The sequence below is a fragment of the Triticum aestivum genome, chromosome 5A, assembly GCF_018294505.1.
Source record: "Triticum aestivum cultivar Chinese Spring chromosome 5A, IWGSC CS RefSeq v2.1, whole genome shotgun sequence".
Classification (NCBI taxonomy): Eukaryota; Viridiplantae; Streptophyta; class Magnoliopsida; order Poales; family Poaceae; genus Triticum; species Triticum aestivum.
Genome location: NC_057806.1, coordinates 634,037,513 through 634,052,812, shown reverse-complemented (window position 1 = coordinate 634,052,812; position 15,300 = coordinate 634,037,513). Strand labels below are relative to the sequence as shown.

The 15,300-nt window shown below is 49.0% G+C and overlaps 3 protein-coding genes across 5 annotated transcripts; 1 reads left to right on the top strand and 2 right to left on the bottom strand.

The window, feature by feature from the left end:
• Positions 1-459: 459 nt before the first annotated feature.
• Positions 460-2,140, bottom strand: LOC123108078 (putative protein TPRXL). Its single transcript, XM_044529935.1, has one exon. It carries the CDS (start codon positions 2,086-2,088, stop codon positions 790-792), a length of 1,299 nt encoding a protein of 432 aa, XP_044385870.1. The 5' UTR covers positions 2,089-2,140; the 3' UTR covers positions 460-789.
• Positions 2,141-7,786: 5,646 nt separating this feature from the next.
• LOC123108077 (uncharacterized) lies at positions 7,787-8,540 on the top strand. Its single transcript, XM_044529934.1, has one exon. The coding sequence runs from the start codon at positions 7,810-7,812 to the stop codon at positions 8,311-8,313; it is 504 nt and encodes a 167-aa protein (XP_044385869.1). The 5' UTR covers positions 7,787-7,809; the 3' UTR covers positions 8,314-8,540.
• Positions 8,541-11,502: 2,962 nt separating this feature from the next.
• Positions 11,503-15,300, bottom strand: LOC123105495 (uncharacterized). 3 transcript variants are annotated; one of them, XR_006450881.1, is made up of 10 exons: positions 14,486-15,300; positions 14,130-14,403; positions 13,953-14,046; positions 13,742-13,869; positions 13,580-13,661; positions 13,390-13,501; positions 13,156-13,307; positions 12,697-13,084; positions 12,604-12,625; positions 11,503-12,497 (listed from the first exon to the last, which is right to left on the bottom strand). XR_006450881.1 is itself a non-coding variant. In XM_044527576.1 (8 exons), exons 1-8 carry the CDS (start codon positions 14,624-14,626, stop codon positions 12,952-12,954), a joined length of 1,116 nt encoding a protein of 371 aa, XP_044383511.1. In that variant the 5' UTR covers positions 14,627-15,300; the 3' UTR covers positions 12,696-12,951. The 3 variants fall into 3 exon arrangements, 1 of the variants encoding a protein (XP_044383511.1); XR_006450882.1 differs by lacking the exon at positions 14,486-15,300 and having other exon boundaries at positions 14,130-14,179; positions 14,260-14,400; XM_044527576.1 differs by lacking the exons at positions 11,503-12,497; positions 12,604-12,625 and having other exon boundaries at positions 12,696-13,084.

Here is a 15,300-nt window from a genome sequence, read left to right as displayed (position 1 = left end):
AAAGTGCTCAACACCTAGATCACTTGTGATGAGAGCACTTTTTTGTACATGTCCACGTATGATTTCATATTTTTGCTCAGCGTCCCTTGTTTTGCTCACGTCCGGAGGCTCACCAAAATCCTCCAGCAAACTATGCCCTGCGTGCTTGGACATCGGGATGTTGCATGCTTTGTTTTTCTTTTGTAGACGTTTGCTTCGCGGCCCGTCATCCTTCTCCCCGTGCAAAGGCGCCGGGGTCCCAAGCAGAGATTATGCACTTGGGAAATAATCAAGTGTCAAACTATTTTTGGTGTTAAATATTTCTTTATATGATGAGATTGTTACTGAATTATGCGGTGGACTTTCTCAACCAACTCAAAGTATATGCTTGATCTGTGTGCTTACATTGATAGTTCTATACTAATGACATACTTTGGCCATATACTATCTGCGTTATACACATGAGAGGTTACCATGATGTGAACTCAAACAAATTTCTTGCATTCAGACTCTCCAACCAAACAAGTGAGGTGGAACAAAATTCCATTCTAGGAAAGTAATGGCTACAACCGGGTGCATTGCACCCACGATGAACAAATAAATAAAATACAGCAAACAAAGTCGACCCGTTACACTGAAATGGGGCCATGACATTCTATATTTTACTTGGTTCCTCAACCAAACACATGCTAAAGACCGCAAGTGCATGCATCAACATCTTCTCGCGCGCACACGAGATAACGGGAGCCCTATAATAACAAAAAGTTCAGCCTAGGCACCAAAGCATCAACCTGGCCGGGCGCGCGTTGCTCATGCAGGTGAGTCGGCATCAGGAGCGCCGGCGTCGGACGGGGACGGGGCGCCGGCAGACCCGTACGATGGTGCGCCGGCAGACCCTGATGATGGTGCGCCGGCCGACCCTGATGATGGCGCGCCGGCAGACCCGGAAGATGGCGCGTCGGCGTCCGATGGGGATGGCGACGGTGCATCGGTAGATGGCCCGCTGGCGGAGCCATAGGAGGGGCCTGGCGAGACAGCTGAGGGTGCGTCGGAGGTTGGTGCGTTCGAGCTCGAGGGCGTCGGCGCATCGGTGGATGGTGCTTCGGAGCTCGGTGCGCTGGAGCCGTAGGAGGGGCCTGGCGCGCCAGCTGATGGTGCGTTGGAGGTTGGAGCGTTCGATGGCGCCGACGCATCACTGGATGGCGCCAACGCATCACTGGATGGTGCTTCGGAGCTCGGTGCGCTGCTGGAGCCATAGGAGGGGCCTGGCGCGCCAGCTGACGGTGCCTCGGAGGTTGGTGCGTTCGAGGCCGGCGCCGACGCATCAGCGGATGGTGCTTCGGAGCTGGGCGCGCTGGCACTCCCGGACGACTCGGGTGCGCTGGCACTCCCGGACGACTCGGATGCGCTGGCACTCTCGGACGACTCGGGTGCGCTGGCACTCTCGGACGACTCGGATGCGCTGACACTGTAGGAGCCCGGCGCGCTGGCACCATAGGAACCTGAAGCGCTGCCATCATACGGCGTGGGCGGCACCGCGACGTCGCCGGACATGGAGCCGGACGCGGACATGGAGCCGGAGGCCTCGGTGATGAGGTCGAGCGTGACGCGGAGCAGCTTCTCGAATTCGATGCTCTTGGCTACGAAGAACGTCTTGGCATCACTGGCGGGCGCGTCCTTGCAGCTCTCCTCACAGGTGGACGAGCCGCCCAGCGTCGCGGACAGCCATGACTTGACCTCGAGGAACTTGCTGTCGGTGACCTCGCCGCTGAGGCCGCTCAGGTGCGCCACCGCCTCTTCAATGTCGTCGGAGCAGCTGTCGAGGCACTTGAACATGACGTCCTCCGCCTTGACACCGTTGAGCTCGTTGTGAGCGAGCGCTGCCACCTTGGTGCCCGCCTGTTTGGCGAAGTTCACGGACAACTCGGCCAGCCGGCGCGCGTCCGCTGTCCGGGTCTCCGGGTTGCCCGTCAGCGCCTGGATGCACACTTTGGGGAACAACGTCTTGTTGCACGCGTCCTGGAGGTTGTCGCTGTAGGGGGTAGGCTGAGCGACGGGGACGGCGAGGACGAGGAGCAGGAGGAGGATGAAGCGAGCCAGACCGGGCATGGTTGACGCTGAGCGCTAATTGATTCCTGGTGCATGTGTCTCTCTTCCTGTCGGGAGTGAGGACGAAAGGCGAGAATGCGTAGGGTTATATACTGGTTGTTTGCCATCTCTTTCGATGGTCGAGGGCTCGTCTCGCTGCATGCATGGCTTGGAATGGCTTTCGGGAAGACAAGCATGCCTCTTGGCGACAAGTGTTGGACCAGTCTTCTTGTTTCAACTTTGTGGCTGTCAATTAATTTAGCTAGCTAGTACTTAGTATAGGAGAACGTATTCCACTACAACCGGCAATCTGTGCGCCATGCATGTCCAAGAAAAGCTCTCTAGGACGCAGTATCACTCTCACCTCTCTCCACATGCAAAGGTTTTGAATTTCAGTTTGCAATTTGTACCACGGTGAAAGGGTCAAAATTCTTTTTTTTTTGGAACCATGACCCAAGTTACAAGTCGAGAGTTGATCTACAATTGGGCATAAAACAAACTATGGTCTAGTTGCAAGTCGAGGATGGACTTGAAACTGAGATGGCTACATAAAACTATGCTGCCAGCTGTGATTCACGGGTGCACTTGCAACTGACAAAACAAAAATGGCCTAGTTGCGAGTCAGAGGGTGGACTTGCAATAGGGACAACAACAAAAATATGGGCCCACTTACGAGTCGAGGATGGACTTGCAATTGAGATAGCTACAAAGCTACGAGCGCAAGCCCAGTTGCAAGTCAAGGATGGACTTGCAACTGGGAAGAAACAACAACATGCCTACTTGTGAGTCAAGGGTGGAGTTGCAACTAGGACAACTACACAGAACTATGCGCCAGTTGTGAGTCGAGAATGGACATGCAACTAGGATGAAAACAAACGACCCAATTGTGAGTGAGAGGCTGGACTTGCAACTAGGACAACAACAAAACCATGGCCCAAGTTGCGAGTCGAGGGTGGACTTGCAACTGTGAAGAAAACAAGTTATGGCCTAGTTGCGAGTCGACGATGCACTTGCAACTGGGACAACTACACAAAACTACGATGCCAGCTGCGTGTCGAGGGTGCACTTGCAACTGGCAAAACAAACGGCCCAATTGTGAGTCGGAGGGTGGAATTGCAACAGGCACAACAACAGAACTATGGGCCCAGTTACAAGTCGAGGGTGGACTTGCAACTGAGATAACTACAAAACTACGAGCGCATGCCCAATTGCGAGTCAACGGTGGACTTGCAACTTTGATGAAACAAACAAAATGACTAATTGTGAGTCAAGGATGTTCTCACAACTAGGACAGCTACACAAAATACGATGTCAGTAGTGAGTCGAGGGTGAACTCGCAACTAGGATGAAAATAAAGGCCTAGTTGCGAGTCGGAGGCTGTACTTGCAACTGGGAAAACAATAAAACGATGGACGAAGTTATGATTCGAGGGTGGGCTTGCAACTGGGATGCAAAAAAATTATGGCCTAGTTGTGAGTCAAGGATGGACATGCAACTAGGACAACTACACAAAACTACGATGCCAGCTGGAGTTGAGGGTACACTTGCAACTGGCATAACCACTACTAGGAAAAACCTTATACAGAGAAGTTTATCAGTAGTGTGGTCTAAAAAGATGCGCTATTGCTAATTAGTAGTAGCGAGGGGCATAAAAACCGCGCTACTACTAAGTTGACAGTAGTAGCGAGGGGTATAAATCTACGCTGCTACTAAGCGATTTCCACCATGCCCCCGGGACAGGCAATAGTAGTAGCGAGGGGTATAAAACCTGCGCTACTACTAAGGAAGTAGCTATAGCGCAGGTAAGACCCCCACGCTACTACTAAGCGCGTCCACTACTGCACCATCCACCCCGGCCCGATCCACTCCCACCCCACCACTCTCTCTCTCTATCTCTCCCATCCTAAAGAAAACTCTCTCCCCACGATCCACTCCACCGGCACCTGTTCCTTGGTCCACTCCACCCCGGCTCCTCTCCCCACGATCTCCTCGCCGCCGCCCCCACCCACGCCAGCCGGTTCCGGCGAGCACCGGCCGCACGCAACGCTCCCCTAACCCCACCGCCGGCGCCCCCCACCTCACCAGCATCCGCTGCCTCTCTCGGCGCCCGAAGCCCTAGCTCAGGCCACCGCGACCCACCCGCTACGTCCCGCGTTCACGCGCGAGATCCGCGTCTTGCGTTCATGGCCAAGCGGGCGTCCACGCGCGGATCCTCCTCCTCGTCGTGCTCTTGTGCCGGTCCTGAACCCAAGCTTCAACTCACGCGCGAACATCGTGTTTGGTATGTACAAGTGCACAAGTACTCATCGGCCTCGGGCCCAAGTGCTCTGCAAGTCTGCAGGTCCTCCTCCTCGTGCCCAAGTCTGAATTTTTGATCTTTTTGGTCTGACTAGTGTATTACTGTATTTGTCTCTAAAATTTTGATGCATTGAGTACTGTAAGTTAGGGGAAGCCCTGAAGTCTGATTTAATTTGAACTGTCAAGTCTGATTAGACTGAATCATACTTGAAGCGGTAGTAATCCTTTAAAGGATATGAACTGCAGTTGTGGCATTATGCGGTGGTGCTAAATACTCCAAATTAACAAGGCGATTCTTCTCCAGATTAATTACTTCTAGTAGTCCTATTATTGACAAGGTCAAGGTGCACTGACTGACAGTGGCATTTACAGTATTTGTGCAGCCCACTAGGCAGTGTTCAATTTACTCTTTTTGTTATGGCTTCGGAGCACTGATCGGCTATGGTTGGTGCAGCAAAAGCTTTGATCATCGAACTGATTGCTATGGTTGTGCAGCATTCTACTTCCAGGAATTCTCCTGATGAACCTGACATGATTTCTTGGTAGGGGTTCAGTATTCACTAGTCTACTAAGTCCAAGTATCAGTAGCATTTTCTTCTTCTTTTTCTCTGTTTATGTATAGATGTTGTAGGATCTCATTATAGAATGGATCTGGCATACGAAAATCCCTCTTAAGATTCAATGCTTACTAATCAGAAACAATTGACTGGCAATACTCTATGATCCTTGATTGAATTGAAACTTCTTAGATGGATGTTGTCTTTTTCTAGAGATGGATCCTCGATCGGTCTTAGTTTGGTCTTGCCAAAGTAAGTGCAAGCAGATTTGAGGTGACTGTTGTAGGGGAACGTAGTAATTTCAAAAAAATTTCTACGCACACGCAAGATCATGGTGATGCATAGCAACGAGAGGGGAGAGTGTGATCTACGTACCCTTGTAGATCGACAACGGAAGCGTTAGCTTGGTTGATGTAGTCGTACGTCTCCACGGCCCGACCGATCAAGCACCGAAACTACGGCACCTCCGAGTTCTAGCACACGTTCAGCTCGATGACGATCCCCGGACTCCGATCCAGCAAAGTGTCAGGGAAGAGTTCCGTCAGCACGACGGCGTGGTGACGATCTTGATGTTCTACCGTCGCAGGGCTTTGCCTAAGCACCGCTACAATATTATCGAGGACTATGGTGGAAGGGGGCACCGCACACGGCTAAGAATATGAACAATGGATCAACTTGTGTCTCTAGGGGTGCCCCTTGCCTCCGTATATAAAGGCTCAAAGGGGGGGGGGGGCTGGCCGGCCAATAGGAGGCGCGCCAGGAGGAGTCCTACTCCCTCCGGGAGTAGGACTCCCCCCTTTCCTAGTCGGAATAGGATTCGCGGAGGGGGGAAAAGAGGAGAGAGAGGAGGAAGGGGGCCGGCCCCCTCTCCTCGTCCTATTCGGACAAAGGGGGGAGGGGCGCGCGGCCCATCTATGGCCACCTCTCCTCTCTTCCACTAAGGCCCACTAAGGCCCATATACCTCCCGGGGGGTTCCGGTAACCTCCCGGTACTCCGGTAAAATTCCGATTTCACCCGGAACACTTCCGATATCCAAACATAGGCTCCCAATATATCAATCTTTATGCCTCGACCATTTCGAGACTCCTTGTCATGTCCTTGATCACATCCGGGATTCCGAACAAACTTCGATACATCAAAATGTATAAACTCATAATATAACTGTCATCGTAACCTTAAGCGTGCGGACCCTACGGGTTCGAGAACAATGTAGACATGACTGAGACACGTCTCCGGTCAATAACCAATAGCGGAACCTGGATGCTCATATTGGCTCCTACATATTCTACGAATATCTTTTATCGGTCAGACCGCATAACAACATACGTTGTTCCCTTTGTCATCGGTATGTTACTTGCCCGAGATTAGATCGTCGGTATCCCATACCTAGTTCAATCTCGTTACCGGCAAGTCTCTTTACTCGTTCCGTAATACATCATCCCGCAACTAACTCATTAGTTGCAATGCTTGCAAGGCTTCAGTGTTGTGCATTACCGAGAGGGCCCAGAGATACCTCTCCGACAATCGGAGTGACAAATCCTAATCTCAAAATACGCCAACCCAACATGTACCTTTGGAGACACCTATAGAGCACCTTTATAATCACCCAGTTACGTTGTGACGTTTGGTAGCACACAAAGTGTTCCTCCGGCAAACGGGAGTTGCATAATCTCATAGTCATAGGAACATGTATAAGTCATGAAGAAAGCAATAGCAACATACTAAACGATCGGGTGATAAGCTAATGGAATGGGTCATGTCAATCACATCATTCTCCTAAGGATGTGATCCCGTTAATCAAATAACAACTCTTTTGTTTATGGTTAGGAAACATAACCATCTTCGATTAACGAGCTAGTCAAGTAGAGGCATACTAGTGACACTCTGTTTGTCTATGTATTCACACATGTATTATGTTTCCGGTTAATACAATTCTAGCATGAACTAGCGGGTAGTGCGCGGCGGCACGCCGCGCCACTTGGACTTATTAGCTATTTAGTTATTTTGTATTTTTTGGTAAGTTTGTTTGAAATATTTGTTTAGGACAAAGTAGTCCATCCTCTTCTTTGATTTTGTTCCATTCCTGTGCGGCTGAACAGCTCCTGTACATTGTCTCGAGAGCATTGTAGGTAGTTGTGGTCATTAGGGCATGGCCAATGGGTCGCCCTAGCCTGCTCCACACGCCAGGTAGGCTCGGACACCACCGTGGCGATTCAAACCGGTGCTCCGCAGGTGTCAGAGACTCCTCTGCAGGAGGCAGCCTCTCCATGAAAAAGCGGGAGAGAGAAGAAAAAGGGAAGAGAGAGATAGGACAAGAGGAAGAGATAGAAAAATGTAAAGAATGGAAAAGGGGCAACGGCTCACGTCATGTGGCCACACACGCGTTGGATACATGTATAGCTGAACCGTGGTCTCAGTCCCATGCACTGATGTGGATGGGCTGGGGCAGCACCATGATGCTGCTTCCACTGTACATGCCCTTAATGGCTATGTTGTGACGATTGCAAAGCTGGTAGACAGCCGCTTCGGCAGCTTTCTCTTTTGTTGCCTCTTTTGTTGGTGCTAGAAGTCCACGAAACAGATACATCTGAGATTGTGTTTCCCCGTGGGCCAGAGGAGCACTCCTTTGACCCCGCGTGCACTTGGTCACTTCCCTCTGTCCATCCATCCATCCTCCACACCTTCACTCATTTATTCAAATATGTGAGTGATTGTGGCAAGCTAGCCACTGTTACATGTGCTGAGTCCGAGGAGGAAAAACAAACAAGTACAGTGTACATAGTGGCCACTGCAGGAGAGGAGCATATATACTGGCCAGTGGCCAGTAGCCACTCTAGTTCCACACATACACCGCAAACAAACGGAGCCAGTAGCTAGCTAGCTTTGATGGAGAGCAGGGGCAGCGCGAGAGGACGAGACCGCGGCCACCTCGACCATCACCGACAGGTGCTACTGCTGAGGCCGGCCGCGGCATGGAGCTACGCCTCCGACGGCGGCGGCGTGTCGTGGCCGGCGCAGAGGTCGCTGTCGGCTTCGTACACGTGCGGCTACTGCAAGAGGGAGTTCCGGTCGGCGCGGGCGCTCGGGGGTCACATGAATGTGCACCGCTGGGAGAGGGCCAGGATCCGCCGCTACTACTGCTCCGCCTACCCCGCGGCTCTAGCTCCAGCTGCTGTCCATAGGGACTGGGTGCCCAACCTCAACTTCTCGCCGCCGCGTTGTCCCGATGGCGACTATGGCGGCACATCCTGGGCGACCCCGCCCGTCTACAGCTCCTTCTCTACCGCGGCGGGCGCGAAGGCGGCGGAGGCTGCGTTGGTGGTGGACCTGGAGTTGGGGTCCGAAGGAGGAGGAGGTTTGGATCTTGAGCTTAGGCTTGGCTGCTCTTGAGCGTTGACTCTTGAGGACTCACATTATAATCCATCATCAATCTATCTATCTATCTATCTATCTCTGACATGTCTGCATGCACGACCATGTACGCGTGCATGCATGCTAATGTTGGCTGCCTAGAGAACGAGAAACGCAGTGATGTTTTAACTATGTAGTCGTTTGTTATTGGAGTGTAGATGCTAGTCGACTTCTTCCATGCCTGCTTCTGGTTTGACTTTGATGTAATCTGGCCCGAGGACTTCGTTTAAGAGAAACCATGCGAGATTTCTACTCTTGTCTCCGGAGGGTTTTTGCCTGTGTATCTTAGCTTTCCGGTAAACATTTGTGCTTTTTCGGTGGGCAGTGGAATTATTTGTTCTGGTGGTCTTTTGTTTGTTCTGCATGCGCATGGCCAACTGTCATTTATGAGCGGCCAGGTTGTGTACGCGTGTTTGGCATCTACGTCCCAGCGCGTCGGCGTGTCGTCGTTGGCTGCTGTGTTTTGTCCATAAAAACATAAAAGAAGAAATGTAGGTATATAACAACAAAAGGAGGGACGCATGTGCTTTTCTTGACAGATCATAAGATGCGAAGTACATGCATGGATAGTACAAGGAGGGGTACGACTACGACGGGATTACATAGCTACTGACTACAGATGGTGCACGGAGTCGATCTTTAGTTGATCGTCGTCATGAAGAGAGCTAGTTCTTGAGATGTCCTTGCGCTTTATTTATAGTGCACAAAGGACCGCTTGGTTTAGTTGATGAGCTAGTTGCTCACTCCTTTCCGTCGGTGTAGTCGTCGTCGGAAGATGAGATCTCGATTGCTTCTTCGGCACTTGTACCTTTCTTTGCCACCTTGTTGATGGTCTTGCTTTTCTTCATACGTGGTTGAAGCTCTCCTGCCTTGAACTTTCTTGCTGGTGGGTAACTTTGGCCTCTCAACTGATCTATTTCTTCTAGCCAAGAGAGGTCATCGTCTTTTTCCTGCTGAAAGGCTTTGTCTTCATAGGCTTCATTGAGCTTGGTCTGTGGGTTGGCTTCCTCATCGTCGGATGATTCAAGTTGGTGGATCAGTGGTGAGGGCTTCCTTTTGGCTGGAAAGGAGGGAGAGATAGGTGAGCTATCAGGGTAGTCGAGGTAGTCGGGCACGAATGGTTCTGGTGGAGAGAGTGGCTTTGGGGACAGAGGCTTGGCATCCTTATTAGGCTCCATCTGGACGTTGCCACTGTGAGAGTTGCTGAGGGGGAAAGAAGCCTTTTTATAGCGGAGATGGATGTACAGTAAAATCTTGTATGAGTGGACGTGTGAACACGTGTGAGTCTGTTGCTGACGTGTGTCTTCATAGCCACACCACGAGTGCATGCGGTTTAAACAAAGTTACTGAAGCTGGGGCATTATTTTGCTTATTGCATGCAGACCCTTGTTGCTATGTTGAGCGGGTTGGTTACGTAAAATAGTACAAGTGCACGTCAGTCGATGTGACTTGAGGTTTGATAAGAGAGATAAAGCTTCCATTGGCTACTTGATTTTTATTCACGTTACATGGTCTAAACACACTGTATGATACAGGACCCATGGCAGGCTAGGCGCATTGCATGCTACAGAATCTAAGGCAGTTTAAACGCATTCCATGCTACAGGACCGAAGGCATGGAGAGCCTTCTTATTTTACACAAGAGCAGGAAAAGCAGGAGGAGTCTAAAGTTTTTTTATTCTACACGCGAGGGGAAAAGCTAAAGGGTGCTGAATTTTTTTTAAGCTCGCATGCATCCGTTCCTTGTCTTGTTGATTAGTCCTTCTCTTCGCGTGCTTTACGCCATACAAGGGAAAAAAATTCTGTGCGGACGGGTTGCAGACCCCTCGCTGTGCATACCCTGTGTGAGATGATGCCACGTGGTCCACCTCGCCATCCGACGATTCGCTGCTCATCCGCTCGCTTCCTTGGTTCTCTCGGCTCAAGCGCCCCTACGTTCGGCTCCAAAACTGCCCCGCAGCCTCTAAAGCTTCGGCTCGGCTGGACTGAGCGCACGATCCCTACCCATCTGGACTGCAATCAGCTCAAGCGCCGCCACATCCCTTGTCGCAGTTGCCGCCGCCGCCGCCGTAGTTGTCTCTGTCGTTCGCCACCGGCCGATCTTGTGCTTCCACCGTTATCTCCTTAGTCCCACTCTTGCCCCTTGTCCGGCACGGGATAGCAGGAGTTTGGCCGCCAGCCAGACGACGCGGGTACGTCTTCAATTCCCTTTTTCTTCTGCTCGCAGCTGCTCCCTTTTCTCATGTTCATTGTTTTTGGTTTCCAGTGTCAATCTATTTCGTTCTAGTGGAAGTGGTGACCAAGCTGTCAGGAATCGTAGCTGTTCAGGTTTATGTTCATTATCTAAGCTGAACATAAGCTGATGTTCAGTACCTAAGCTATTCGTTATGTTCAGTACCCTGAACCTAATTGTAGGTGTCAGGAAGTGGTCAGTACCTAAGCTATTCGTTATGTTTAATACCTACGGAGAACCTAATTGTAGGTGTCAGGAAGTGGTGACCAAACCTTTGATTAATCACTGTTCAGTATGTTTAGTACCTAAGTTATCAGGAATCATAGGTGTCAGCAGAACAACCTTGATGATGTAAATAATAGCAACACAAAGGATTGTCTCACCCTCGACCAAGTCTCCTCCATGTGTTTCACTTGTCAAGTTGCGATCTTGCGATGTCATAGATACGTACCACATGCATACTTCACTGTCTAACTGAACAAACTTGATAATTCATTCTTTGCAGAAGAAATCGGAACAACTTTAGCATTGGAGAAAAGGAGACTGAGAGGAAACCATTGGAGAAGATGGAATAAGAGATCACTTAGGATCTGTACAAGTAGCCAGAAGGGGCAATGTTGATCTAGTGGAAAAATATGCAACTAGCTGAACGTTTAGCTATAAGACATGCTCTGAACTTTGCAGCACAAGCATGTTTTCAGAAAATGGTAATACCATCAGATTGCTTGTCGTCGATCATCAAGATGAAGAGCGCAAAGCAAGACAGATTCCATACTAGCATCATTATTGATCATATCATATGTAAAACCCTGAAATTTGTCGTGTAGCTTTTGTCATGTAGATATGTCATGTAAGGAAGCATTTCATGTTCTGGCAAAATCAGCCAAACATGATATAGGTTCCTGCTGGTACTAAGATTGTAAGGACCAAATGATGTAAATAATAGCTAATGGAATGTCTTTTGATTTCGTGCAAAAAAAAGTCTGCATCTGTTATCTGGATGTCTTCATAAATCTGTAGTTAAACATTTATAATTGTTTCTCTGGTTTCTCTCATTTGCTATTCAACCACAGCGAGGATGCTAATTTTTGTCTAGCCCTAAACTTCAGTTGAAGTCAGGACTGAACGCGTCATCTTGCTGGCCTCCTTCTCCTGTCATGGTGGCCGTGTCCTCCTGCTGACATGACTCACGGCAGATCCATAGTACATGTCGTGGCCTGCGACATCATAGACGTCGAAAGATACAAGGTGGAGGAGCAATTGTTCTCATCAACGAGGTTTAATGTTTATGTGCTGCAAGCCAGAAGAAGAACCACCATGGTCGCCCTTGGAGGCGACGGTGTCAGATTCCGCCATGGCCACTCCCAACCTTCTCCACTCTGAGATGCCGATTAGACTGCTGCAGCACGACCCGTGGCTGCCGCGGCTGTTACTCCGGCCCGATCCGGTTATGGGAGGGAGAGGACGCGTTGGGCGCGCGGCGGAGATGGTTACCGTTCCGTCCGCTCCAGTGAGCGTCGAGCCGGCGAACTGGCCGCTAATCCAATCGCGTAGAGGACAGTGTTCCGGTCGCTCGACCATGAAAAATTCATGATCTAATCGCCGCTGCACCGAAAAAGCAGAAGCTACCCGTATCTGTTCGAAATCAATCACTGCGTAATTGACGGAAGCCAGGATCGCACGTAGATGGGCAGTTTTGGAGCCGAACGTAAGGGCGCTTGAGCCGAGAGAACCAAGGAAGCGAGCGGATGAGCAGTGAATCGTCGGATGGCGAGGTGGACCACGTGGCATCATCTCACACAGGGTATGCACAGCGAGGGGTCTGCAACCCGTCCGCACAGAATTTTTTCCCCATACAAGGTGCCTAGTTCTGGTCGGTGTACTCGGTGCCAGCGTGGGCTGGCTGCTGACCGAATAGGTCTTTCTTTGTTCTGAAAAGATCGGATATTAAAATTTAGTTAGCCTTGAAATTCCATATGGATAACTCTGTACGTTTGTAAAGAGAGAGAAGGTGGTCGTTGCGTTTCCTTCTCTTGCCTGTTGAGTCGTTTTCTTCTTCCTGTCAAGAATAATTTGTCAGCTGGTTACTATATATGTAGAAGGGTGAAAAATTGTTTTCACAAAAAATACCTTTGCAGCAGAAGGAGAAGGCGGGGGTGTGGCCTCAAGCGTGTTGTCTTGTGATTCATTTTCACCCTGTGTTTCTTCGGTCGGTGGTTGAGCGTTCTCTGGGTTTGCTGGCTCGAACAATAGTTCGGTACTTTCTACCTGGTAGAACATATGCTCTCCGTCTAGGGAGTCTCTAGTAGGTGTTGCAATGACAGTAAATTTTTTGCCAACCAAACCGGTCAGTTCGGGTGGCGTATACTCCGCCCTGCTGTTGGCTTATGCTACTAAAATCAGTACTTGCTTTCCTGTGAGGATTTCTCCCTGCTGGCCCCAAAATATGAACCGAGCAAATGGCGAGTCTTCGTGCCTTTTTGCGTCCGCATCGATGGCATTCAGTGATATTTTGTATCTGCATGTTCTGGCAGTTTAGGGAGGGATTATTAATGAGTAACTACTAACTGTGAAAGTTGAATGGTATACCTCGGCATAGGAACAGTGGTGATGCAACGTGAGCATTTATACGTGTCGCCTTCCATTTGAACTTTCTTTCGACAGTCTTTGCAACTTTTGTACCACCAGTCACTTGATAGGATAACTTCAGTGACAAGAATTGAAAATCTGTAGCGTTCGTCCTACGTAGACGGAGGTAAAATTGTTCCGTGGATGAGCAAATTTGTGTAATGATGTAAAGGAGTAGCAGATGCATTTTCTTACCATGATGTGGTTGGGTTCAAGCTCAGCAATTTCTGCTATTCTTGCATCTACCGGCTCTTTTCTTGCTCGATGGTTACCAAACCATTCAATCTGGGATGGAATACCTGTCACGCTGTATGTTTATGCATGTTAGGCAGAAACTGATACGTGATACAGCTGCATTAAGAAAATTAAATGTTGAGTTGTTTACTTGTGTCTGACGGTCTCCATTTCTGGTATTGGGATGTTAACATATAATTTGGTCACTGATGTCGATTTGAAAGCGAGTAAACCTGCGTAAATCGATCTGTACCATGTTATCAAAGTTGATGGAAGGAAGAATAGGCGAAAACTCGTCATTACATTGGCTGACCTGAATAGTGACTCACTGTAACACCTACAAAAAGAGCAACGATATGCTGCGTGGCAGAGCTCTCCACGAGGCCCGCGGTGTTGAAAGTAGTGGCGTGTGTCCCCCAAAGTGTCACCACAGCCCGCTGGCTTCAGACAATAAGAAGAGCAAAAATTATTGACGAAACAGATTATGATTGGTGCACTGGCAGGGATCGATAGTGTTTGCCTACTTTCCATCAGTGATGTAGATCTGACAGCGCTCATCAGGGTTTGCGCTGGAGCCTGGCAAGAGTTCTGTGACTTGCACGATTACTCCAATAACATCTGTTTTGTAGTTGTGATCTATATTAGGCTATGGAATTTGACGGGGAGGCATGACAAAATGTTATGTAAATCTTATTTGTCACCTGATAAGATGAAGTTCTGATCAGCACGTGCTTCCAGAACAGAGAATGGCCTGTCGTTGTGGGCAAATATTGGGAAATTCACGGGTTGGGGCTCCACTTTTTTAAGCTTAGTGCGAAATGTGAAACATACCCTGAGGGGGTGATCTGAAGATCTAAACTTGCTCTTGGCATCATATAGATTGAAGTCCTCAATTGTATAAATTGTTCCCTCGGTGATGTGCTTCATAAATTGGGCCATTCTCTTCTCTGGAATCAAACCTTCCATTGTGCCACCCTGCATTTATGAAGCAAAAACTGCAAAGGTTTAGTGTTCATATTTACAGTAAGTACGTAAAGATGAGTCGGATGGAAGCAACCTGTCGATCAAGCAGCAGGAAGTCCACCTCATAGGTAGTTCCTGTGTCTTTTCTTTTGAGCTCCCAGACTCTTGCGATCCTGGCCATAACTTTCCATCTAAATGATTGCTTGTTGATATCTTTGAGGAGAGGCAAGTCCATCTTGGTGTGTGCTCAGAGACCATGGAGCATGCTTTGATGGTTTAGTAACTATAGGAACTGATTGCAGAAGAAGGGAACCTCCCCTATTTATAGTGTTTAAGCAGTAGGAGAGATTAACAGGATGCCCCATCAAAGAGACACATACTTGCTACGTGTCGGCTTACAAAATAGGCAAGCGTTACCTAAATATATATAAAAAAAAGTGGGCCTTCTAGAGAGGGAGGTGTCCATCCATAGAATAGTGCTTGCATGCATGCCCCACACAAGGACGCGTGCACTCCGAAATACCCATGCTAAATTAAACGTACAAACATTTACTGGCTGTATTTTTGGAGAGACCATTCGGCATTTTTCCTATTTTGAGTTAGAAAATAATAGGTATTGTAAGACTTTATCAGATAGTGGTTGTGCATAACAGATACTTTTACTTAACGAAAATTAGGCACACGCAGAGTTAGAAGGAATGCATTTATTTATTCTTGGAAATGAGTTTGATAATCAAACGGCCTTCTTGTCCTTGCATGCATTTCAGCATTTGCAATCGATTTTCTAGCGTGAAGCCGGGTGGGTATTGGTCATCTTTTACGAATATGCGTTCGCCATAAGGTCCTAGCATATATCGTTCAAATTTTCACAGGCTGTTTCGGATCCTGCATCTGGAGCACTCCACACTT